Raw genomic sequence first — 10,092 nt, forward strand, 5'->3', positions numbered from 1 at the left:
TACACTCCCGTTCACGTTCTTTGGTCATGATGTGAAACACTTTTGTGAGTGCTCAGCATAGCTGTAGTCTTGAGGAGTTTAGACTGTTCAAAGAATCGTGATATGAAGATATTAAGATACCTCGTACCTTAGCCCGACAGCTGCAGCCTCCTGCATAGCAAGAAAAGCAAGCCCGACTCCAGCTTCGATGTAGCTAATAAAGCAGAGGTCCCCATATGGTTTCAGTGGGATCTTTGGAACATCTGGCCCTTCATTACATGTTTGAAAAACTTAACATCGTCAGATCTGCTCTCCTGCTCCTAGTCCTCCCTGTAAACCCATAAACCTCCTGGTTTACCCGGGCACGGTTAAGACACGGGCTATTCACTCGCATCGCATTTCCCACATCAGATTGGCAGCTTTGAACACTTTTTTTCCCTCCCTCCCTCCTGCTGCCACAAATCAGAGTGGAAAAGCGCCCACCCCGAACCCCATTCCTCCCGCATCCTTGGGGATGAGCTGCACTGCGAGGGCACCCTCAGCGTGGGGAGTTGGCTCCTCTCCCTCTGCTCCTCAAAAAAAGGAAAAGGAAAAGGAAAAGGAAAAGGAAAAGGAAAAGGAAAAGGAAAAGGAAAAGGAAAAGGAAAAGGAAAAGGAAAAGGAAAAGGAAAAGGAAAAGGAAATAAATAATAAAAAACAAACAAACAAACAAACAAAAAACCCCACAAAGTCAGGGTCTTGCTTGAGGTCTTTCCTCGCTGCAGACCCGACCTGTTGTTTTGCTTTTTACAAGGGGAATCCTCTGTTCGGGGGTTTACTTGGGAAAGCCGAGATTTCTTTTTGCTTCCTATTCCAATCATCTTCAAGTGCACGCGTTAGGATGAGCGACGCTAGCCTAAAGTTTAAGACCAGACCTGTTGATTGCAAATACCCGTAACCGGTTGGTGAATGTTAGGCACGGCGAGACAGAGCCAGGAGCTGCTCATCAAAAGAACCCTTCTTGTAATACGATTTAAAACCGTCCCATCTTGCTCCTTCCCACAGAAAGAGCCGAAATCGAGGGGAAGGTTCTCATGCGCTCTAAAATTTGGGGAAGAGTAGGAATTCCCGCGGGATCAAGGCAGACACGTATGCAACATTGCGGCCCCAGTGCAGAGGTCTGTTCCTGAGCGATCCTGCAGATCCTAGCGCTGCATCCCCCGAGGTTTGCGAGCTGCTCGGCGGGAGGAGCGCAGAGCCCCGGCTCCTCCGGGACACGGCCACGGGCTGAGCAGCCCGGGGCGCCAGGCCCTGGCCTTGGGGATCTCTCAGTTTCCAGGGACCCCGGGACTTCCCGGGATCCCTCTGATTGTCTCCGACAGATGCTGGTGTCCTGCGACCCTGCACCTCCCGCTAGCGAAGAAACCGCAGCCCCGGGGCCTCCCTTTCCCGGGAGGCATCCCCAGCCTCAGCTTCCCCCTGGGATTTATAAACTCAGTATCCTCCCGTCAGCGCCCACCGGAGAGCGGGCCCCGCTTTTAAGGCTCGGTTTAGGAGAGTCTATTGAGCAGCTAATAGCCTAACAACTCGGCTTTGATCAGGCCGAACTAATTACCCCTCTTAATTAAAGTCTTTAGCGGTTGCTTCAGTGTTTTGGCAAGGAGGCAGGAGGGGTTTGCGGATCGCAAACAGCAGCCCCGGGGCTCGCGGCGCCGCTCCGCGTCTCGCCACGACTCTGCCCGGGCCGGGGCCCTCGGGCAGCGGGTCGGTGCTTCCGGCAATCAAATTCCAAATATTTATTTCCACCAGCTCCACGATTTTTTTTTTCCACGTGCAAGAATCAAACCGAAATTCAAATCCGTACATAGCGAACCAGCTCTGCCCGTATAGATACGATATTCAGGGGAGGAAGAGGAGGAGATCCAGAAGAGGAGAACAACCAGCAGGCATCGGAGACAGGGCAGAACCAACACAATGAAAATATATATATATATATATACACACATCGAAATAATTAAAGTGGTGCAGCATTCCCGGCTCGGGTAATACAAATCCTAAATAAATACAGCAGAAATCGGCAATCTGCTTGGTGCCATTTTCTTTTCTTTTCTTTTCTTTTTTTCTTTTAAACCATCTCTTAATCTGAGATGGAAAAAAAAAGTCTTAAAAAAAAAGTCTTAAAAAAAAAAAGAGGAAACGATCGGTCCCATGGACGTGAGTGGCGATATAGCGCATAACACACAAAACCGCGTAGCAGGTGCATGCAAGGAGGCGGGCGGCGGGCGCGATCACTGCGGCTGCTGGCCCGGGAGCAGCGGCGCGGGGCCGGGGCCGGGGCCGGGGCCGGGGCAGGGGCCGGTGCCGGGCGGCTGCTCGGGGGCCAGCGGAGCGGGCGGCCGCGGCAGCCCCAGGGCGCTGTCGTGCAGCTTGCGGACGTGCTTCTTGAGGTCAAAGTTCCGGCAGAAGCCCTTGCCGCACGTGGGGCACGTGAAGGGCTTCTTGTCGTTGTGGGTGTGCATGTGGAAGGTGAGGTTGTAGACCTGGTGGAAAGCCTTGTTGCAGATATTGCACTTGAACTGCTTCTCCCCGCTGTGCGTCAGCTTGTGGTTTTTGTAGTTGCCTGCGGGGCGAGACAAGGAGGGCAAAGAGAGCGGGTGCTGAGAGTCGGGCGTTGCAAGGTGGAAAATAATACCAGCAAAACCCCTCTCCCATGCCTGGCTTTAACTGAAAATCGTCAGTCGATCGGGGGAGTTGCTTTCTCCCTCGCCTCCCCGCGGCATTTCCTTTTCGACAGCCAAAGAAATAATTATCGAATAAAACAAAATCACCTCAGTGGCAAAAATAAAGAACGCTTTTTTGCCCTTCCCGGTAGCACGATCAAAAGCAGGAATTGCTCCTAACCAAACACCACAAGGCAAAAAAAAAAAAAAAAAAAAAAAATAACAACAACAACAAAAACAAACAAAAACACAAACAAGAAAACCCCCACCAACAGAGAAAGTGTTTGCTAAACTGTATTGCAGGCTGCAATTTCTAAATGGACACCGACCGAAGAAAGTTTGCCCTTTCGCTACGCCTAAAGAAAAAAATAATAATAATAAAAAAGGATTGTCCCGTTTTGTGAGCCATATCACGGAAATGTTTAACGGATTATTTAAAATAACCAAAACCTCCAAGAATGTAATTTTAGAACTGAACCCAACTCCTCCCTCCTTCTGCACGGTAAATCCTCGACCTCAGCCTGGGAAGGCCGGCCGGAGGGGAGCGCGGCGCGGGGCACGGTACCTTTCTGGTGAAACCCTTTGCCGCAAAACTCGCAGACGAAAGGTTTGTAGCCGGCGTGTATCCGCGTGTGCGTGTTCAGCGTGGAGCTGCGGTTAAAGGCCTTGCCGCACTGGTTGCACTTGTGCGGCTTTTCCTGCGGGGAAACACGACCGCGTCACGGCTCGGGCCCTTGCGCTCGCCTATAACGCGCGGCCCTCCGAGGCCGCTGCCGGCGCGGCGGGGACCGGCGGGCCCCGAGTTTCGGGCCCGGGGAAGCAGCCGCGGCCCCGGGCGCGCGGGCAGCGCGGAGTTTGCGCTCACCTGCGTGTGGATGATCTTGTGGCGGCAGAGGGTGCTCGCCTGTCTGAAGCCCTTGCCGCAAACCTTGCACACGAAGGGCCGGGCGCCCGTGTGCACCGGCATGTGGCGAGTCAGGTTGTAGTGCGCGTTAAACACCTTGACGGGTAAAGCAGACACGAAGGGCCGCGATTAGGGGGCGAGAGCAACGAGAGGGCGATCGTCGGTCAAAAATAAAGCAAACAAAAGCACCCCCCAGAAAACAAGCAAGCAAGCAAGCAAACAAACAAACTAAAAATGAAACGCGAACGAAATAGGGCGAGCAAAAAAAAAATCAGGGTAGGAAGCGCCGGGAAGCAAAGGGAGGGTTCGCTCTTTACTTGCCTTTCCGCAAACTTCGCACGTGAAAACTTTGGGCTTGCTGCTCGGGGAGCCGCGGCTGAACTCAGAGGTCTTGTAGGCGATTTTCTCGGAGAGGAGCTGGGCGCTCTCCTTCATGTAATGCTGCAGCTGAGCCTGCGACAAGTCCTTGAAGGCGACCCCGGCGGGATACTTGTCCACGGCGGGCAGCACCAGCTTGTTCCGCTCCGCCAGGTAAGTCTTGGGCTGCGGATGCAAGGGGGAGCTGAGGAAATAAGAAGCCACCGGGTGGATGTTGACACTGGAGGACGGGTGACAAGGGCTGTCGCCTCGGTTGAAATAGCACAGGGCTCCCATGGCGTGGAAGGAGGAGTGATTGACCACTCGGGGTCTTACCAGTTTGTACTGCTGCAAGGGCAGGGCGTCGCGGGGGAAATCTCCTTTCAAGCTCAGGGCACAGTTCAAGAGATCGCCGCAGCTAAAGGAGGGCGAGGAAGAGGAGTCTACGTGAGCCTTCCTGGGTTCCGCTCCGGCCACGGCCGCTTTGGGCAGGGGGTCGTACGCCACCGGGACAAAAGGGATCATGCAGGGGATGGAGGAGTTGAGGTGCAGCGGGTGCTTGGGGTCGCCTTTGGCCACGGAGCCCTGCAGGAACTGCGGGACGGGGATGGAGCGGGGCTCTGGCGTCCTCGCCATGATTCGCTCAATGGAGAAAGCGAGGGGTTTGGGAGTGCTGATCATGTTGCTCCTCGCAGACAGGCTTTCTCTGGCCGGAGGAGTCGCTAGGATTTTGGTCGCCGTGTGGTGGCCACTATTGTCCATGGCTGGATTGCATTTGTTCGCCCGCTTTGAGCCGCTTTGGTAGACGCCTCTTTTTTTTTTTTCCCCCTCTCTCTTTCACTCTCTCTCCCCCCGTTCTTGTCACTGATCTGCAAGGAGGGAGCCCAGCATCACCGCCGCCACCATCACCGCAGCGTCCGCCGGCGGAACCAGCCTTCTCAGTCCAGTGGACTCATGCCAGCCCATCGCCGTTTACTTTGGCGCACCAATGACTCGGGACAATCGCTACTTATTTCTATCAATAGAAAGTGTTGTGTCAATAACGCAGCCAAGATCTCGCCAATCGTTAACTTCCAAGAGGAGAAGGTAAACTAGATAATTGCTCAATTCGCTTCCAACAGTCAACAGGAAAAGTTTTTTCCCCCCCAGTAAGCGGCTACTTCTCATTGGCGCCCGCGCCTCCCCCGCCCAGGGTAGGAGGTGTCTCCTGCTCTGTCTCTCTCCCCTCTGCTTCTCTCTCGCTTTTTTTTTTTTATTTTTTTTTTTTTTATTTTTTTATTATTATTATTATTTGCAATCTGCTTAACCAAGCTTTAGAGGCCCAGCAAACCCGAGATCAATTTTCTCGTTTGGCTTTAAGTGACATCATCTAAAATCATTGTCCAAGTGCTAAATAGGGATGTGAAACTCAATTCGAGGGCAAGCGCTGGGGTGTATTTGTCAAACGAGGTGCCGCAGAAGAAGCGGCTGGAGGGGAAGCCGGTTGTTTCCGCGCCACTTTCCAGCCCGCGCTCGCGTTGTGCGTGGGTGTGAGTGTCTCACGGAGGGAGGGAGATGGCTGAGATGCGGACACTGCTCCTCGCCTGCTCACTGCTTTAAAGAAGCAGGTCAGAGGGCTGTGAGCTTTGGAGGAACATGGGAAATAAGTGAGCGCGGAGCTTGCACTAAGGGTGTGTAGAACCACCGTGGGACAAATCCAGAGCAAAATGGGGGGGATCAAAACCCTGGGATGGGGGAGAGGAGAAAAGGGAGATGAAGAGCCTCTAACATACGAAGCACCAGTTACAAACACAGCAAGTGAACTGCGGAGACACTAGCTCTGCCGGTTAAAAAAGCACAAATAAATGACAAAAACTTGGGATCAATATAGACGCACATACACAGAAGTATATGATCCAAAACACCTCCGTGTATACCTGGATACACGTAGTGCCCATGAGTTTAAGCAAAGCTTGCAGACCCCGCTCAGGAAGGAGAGCTGACGCCCCGGGTGCTCATAGTATCGGCGAGCGGGCAAGGATGGCTTGGGCTGGTTTGGATAATCCCCCTCACCACCAAATGACAGTCCAGGAGCAGAAGGTTTCGTTTCGGCTCCCACTCCCCGCACCCCTCCCCGCGTCCTCCCTGAGCCTCGCTTGGCTGGGGAGCCAGAAGACTCCCCCGCGGAGCCGCCGGGCCCCCGCGGCCACTCCCGGGTTTGGGCTCGAGGAGCGGCGGGTTCGGATTCTGGGAGTGCCGGGTTCGGGCTTGGGGAGGCGGCGGGTTCGGGGTCGGGGAGCGGCGGGGGACATCGCGGGAGGTCTCGGCTGCGCTGGCGGAGCGGAGGCGCTCGGGGCCCCGCGGGCAGAGCGGCTCCGCGGCTGGGGCAGCAGCTCGGGAACGTGCAGCTCTCCCGTGTGCCCAGGGCCGGCCCGAGCACCGCAGGGAAGCGAAGCGCGGGGGTCCCGAGGGAGGAGGCTCCTTGCTCTAAGCGGCAGAGTTCCCGCGTCGGGCGAGAGCACGGAGCCTCTCTGGGCATCAGGAGCTGCCGTGTGAGTGTGGGAATGACCGGGGCCCAGAGGAGCCGATGCCCCGGGCTCCCGCACCAGCCCGGTACACGCGTCAGGGCATCCCCTCGGCCCGATGAGCCCCGCGCTGGCCCGTCCCGTCCCTCGGGGCGAGCTCGGAGTAGAACCGGCTGGAGAAGGCGCCGCGCGCGAACCCCGGCGCTCGCGGCCGCCCCGATGCCGCGGCGAGGGGTGCATCTGAGGCGCGGCGCTAGCTGCCGTCCTGGAGCCGGTGGCGGCCGCCTCTTACCTGCTTCTGCTCCCGCACCGGCACTCCCGGGGCCACGAACCCGGTGCAGTCAGAGGGGCAGGGAAGGTGCCTGAGGCCGCCAGGCAGCGGCACCGGGTCGGACCCGCGCCCCGCAGCCCCGGCCAAGGATGCGCCCCGCGGCCACGGAGCCGCTTCTCCGCCCTGTCGGTTGCTCTCGTTATTTTGCGCCTGCTGGAGGAGAGTTTCCTCCTCCAGAGCAATTTACGTTTAATTCAATCCAGGCAAATTTCCTCTTGATTAGTGCTGAAGAAGGGAATTATTGTTTAGTGGGGGTTTAGAGGCTCCAAATCCCATATACTTAATATGTTAACAGCTTGCTCTTAACTGGTCTTTTTGGGATTGACTTCTTGACATGTCTTTGAAAGTAAAATATGTAGTGTCATTTGAGCAGGGTAAATATCCCAAAGCAGCAATTACAGCCCTGCCATTACAATTATACTGGTCTCTTCAGTACTGGAATAGACTTTCTGAGAAGCTGGAGCTTGATTATCCCTTTCTTCGTCGTGGTTTTGTCTCCCTTTCTTTCGTAGTATTCACCAAAACTTATGTGCAAAGCTAATTATTGAATAACGATCTAAAAACCCTAGGTTGTTTTGTCGGACATCATCCTCTCGCCTCAGAAACGGATTTTTGTTTGTTTGTTTGTTTTCTGTTATTGACGATGCCTACAATATAGCTGCACTTATTAAAACTATGTTGGTGATTTTCTCATTTTCCCCTTTGCGTTTCACGCAGGGACTGCATTTTAAAGCAATGTCACATATCTGCCGAGCTGCATTTTTTTTTTTTTTTGCAAATGCGCCAGTGAAGGGAAGTATTACCGAGACTGAGATCTATTGCCGGTGGGGAGAGCAAACTCTTGCCTTTTTTTTTTTTCTCCAGAGGCCCCTTTGGGCTGCAGCAGCCCGAACTTTGTCGGTGTTTGGACCTCCCTGCAGGTTGGCGGCCCCGAGGGGACGGACGGGGCCGGTGGCCGCCCCGGAACTATGAACCGTCGGAGCCTTGCCTCGAGTTGACAACCATTCTCCCTGGGAAAGCTGCTGTTCTCTTTTTCCCCTTAATCGGTTTTGTATTTCATTCGCTCTTAAGCTATGTTCTTGATATTGCTCACTTGCATTATTATCATAACATATCTCTACATGCACTCAAAATCCGAGTCACCGGCGAATTCATCTCTTCGTCAGGATTATTCCAATCCGATCCCAGAGGCGATTAGAGGGAGGTAAAATACCGGCCTAAAGCCTAATCTTTAATTTCTTCCTCCTTAATAAAATGAATAATTCCATTGCGTTTTTAAGTAAAAAATGAATTGAAAAGGATAATAACTTCTCTAACCTTCTGTTGCGTGCATTAATCTTTTCCTGGAAGTGTTTTACAGCAGCCCTCCTGCCCCAGCGGGCTGCATTTCACCAGCTTCTCCCATTCAGCGCCTATTCCCTACAGTTGGAGAGGGGCAGACACGGAGGAAGGGGCTTTGGGGTGGTTTATCTGACGGCTCTCGGAGGGACCCGGAAGGTTGCGGAAAACACGTCTGTTCGCAGCACTCACGGGCCCCTGCGGCGTCCGGTCAGATTACGATTTTCACGACTATTATTGCCGTTAATAACGCTGCGATCGAGGCTCGTTTTAAAAGCCGGGTCTCGTTCTTACAAACTACCCGTTCTCTTGAGAAGCCAGCTTTGTGCGGAGGGTGATTTACTCCCCAGCAGAGGACAAAAGCTCCCTCCACTCCCAAATTCTCTGCTGTCGTGCCGAGTTTCGGAATAGCGCCTTTATTCTCTGCAGCCTGCACGCCGGCAGACCCCGCCACAGCCACATGAACGAACTCTGGCTTGTAAAAAACAAATAACAAACCAACATACACACAAACAAAAAACCTCGAAATTAGCCCCTGGTTGCTGGGATCGCTGTTCACTTCCATTTGGGAGATTGTTTGTTGTCTTTGGAAGGCAAGTCAAGATATAAAGAAGGGAGAGATTTAAGGCGGGGAGGGGGACCGACACGAGGATTACCAGCCTAATGGGCCAGTTGCAGCCTCCCGCTGTCACTACCAGCCACCTTGGGGGGGACACCAGCGACGGCCCCTGTCCCCCACCCCTAATCAGCCCGCTCTTGCTCCGCGCTCGCTGAGGACGCGGGCAAAGGTGCCTGCGTTCGGCCGCGTTATTTTAAGTTGTAACACGTCTTCACTCACACATTCTCGGGGGGATATGGAGGGGAGCTGAGACCATGTGAAGCCTCTCTGCATACAGCGCCTGTGTGTCGGCATCCCTCTAAGTATCTCCCGCCGCAACGAAAAGGTTAAAGTACTGTTATTTTAACTTAATCCATCACAAAAGAAAAAACAGTTGGCATCGACCCGCCAAACATAAGTGTTCGTGGAGGTAAGACAAGGTTTGACAGCACAGTACGTCGCACACAGACCCCGCTAAACCGAAAACCAAACTGACGCAAATTAAGCCTTTTCATGCATAGAGCCTCTAATCACATATAATGGAAATTACGAGTGACCCTCCCAAGCAGCGCTCCCGGCCTCCGTGACACACGCGGCGGGTTGGTGAGCGCGCCAGGCTCGGGCGTGCGCGGCAGCAATCGCGTCTAATCTAATCAGGCCGCCTATGAGGGGACCCAGCGGTGTCATCAGCTCCAAAGGGCCCTTGGTGAAAGTGGCTGGGAGGGGCCAACGGGAGCTGGAACTATGAGTGACACTTTCTCATTTGTTCCTTTCCCAGTTCAACAAATGTTTAGCCCTGCTCCTGCTAAGTGAGCGCCTTACACTCTTCGGCACAGGAAAGCTATCTGGTTTTAAGGTTCTTGAAAAACATCTGGAGCAAATAGTTTTTTTATTGTTGTTGTTGTTGATGATGATGTATTTTCTCCCAGTGTATTGGGAGCAAGTCGCTGAGCGGCTGCGTGGGCGCCCGTGGGCTGCGCTCCCAGCGCTGGGATGCGCCGGTGGCAGCTTTGCGGCGAGGACAAGGTGCTCACGACACGGCTATCGTGTCACGAGACGACTCCGGAACAAAAAAACATTATGTGACAAGGTCCGTTTATCTGTCCCTGCACCTCATTGCCGCACTGCTGGGAGGGACGGAAAAGAAGAGGGCCAAAAATAAAAATAAAATAATAATAATAACATAACATTAAAAGGAGGCGTCGTGCTCCATCGGGCGCGGTGCCGGGCGCCCCGTCCCTTCGTTACGTGTCTTGGCCACGGCATTGTCACGGGGGAGACACGGTCCGCCACGGCATCCTCTGAGGGAACAGTATTTCCCTTAAGAAAAAAAAAAGAAGAAGAAAGAGAGAGAGAAAGAGAGAGAAAGAGAGAGAGAAAGA

At 53.8% G+C, this 10,092-nt stretch overlaps 1 protein-coding gene across 1 annotated transcript; it reads right to left on the reverse strand.

Moving 5' to 3' along the window:
* Positions 1 to 2,246: 2,246 nt before the first annotated feature.
* Positions 2,247 to 4,701, reverse strand: FEZF1 (FEZ family zinc finger 1). Its single transcript, XM_088524301.1, has 5 exons — positions 4,276 to 4,701; positions 3,904 to 4,125; positions 3,544 to 3,678; positions 3,244 to 3,376; positions 2,247 to 2,578 (listed from the first exon to the last, which is right to left on the reverse strand). The coding sequence occupies exons 1-5, from the start codon at positions 4,699 to 4,701 to the stop codon at positions 2,247 to 2,249; spliced, it is 1,248 nt and encodes a 415-aa protein (XP_088380427.1).
* Between the last annotated feature and the right edge of the window lie 5,391 nt (positions 4,702 to 10,092).

Source organism: Tinamus guttatus, unplaced genomic scaffold (assembly GCF_059628265.1).
Source record: "Tinamus guttatus ecotype Peru unplaced genomic scaffold, ASM5962826v1 Tinamus_guttatus_pri_ptg000018l, whole genome shotgun sequence".
Lineage (NCBI taxonomy): Eukaryota > Metazoa > Chordata > Aves > Tinamiformes > Tinamidae > Tinamus > Tinamus guttatus.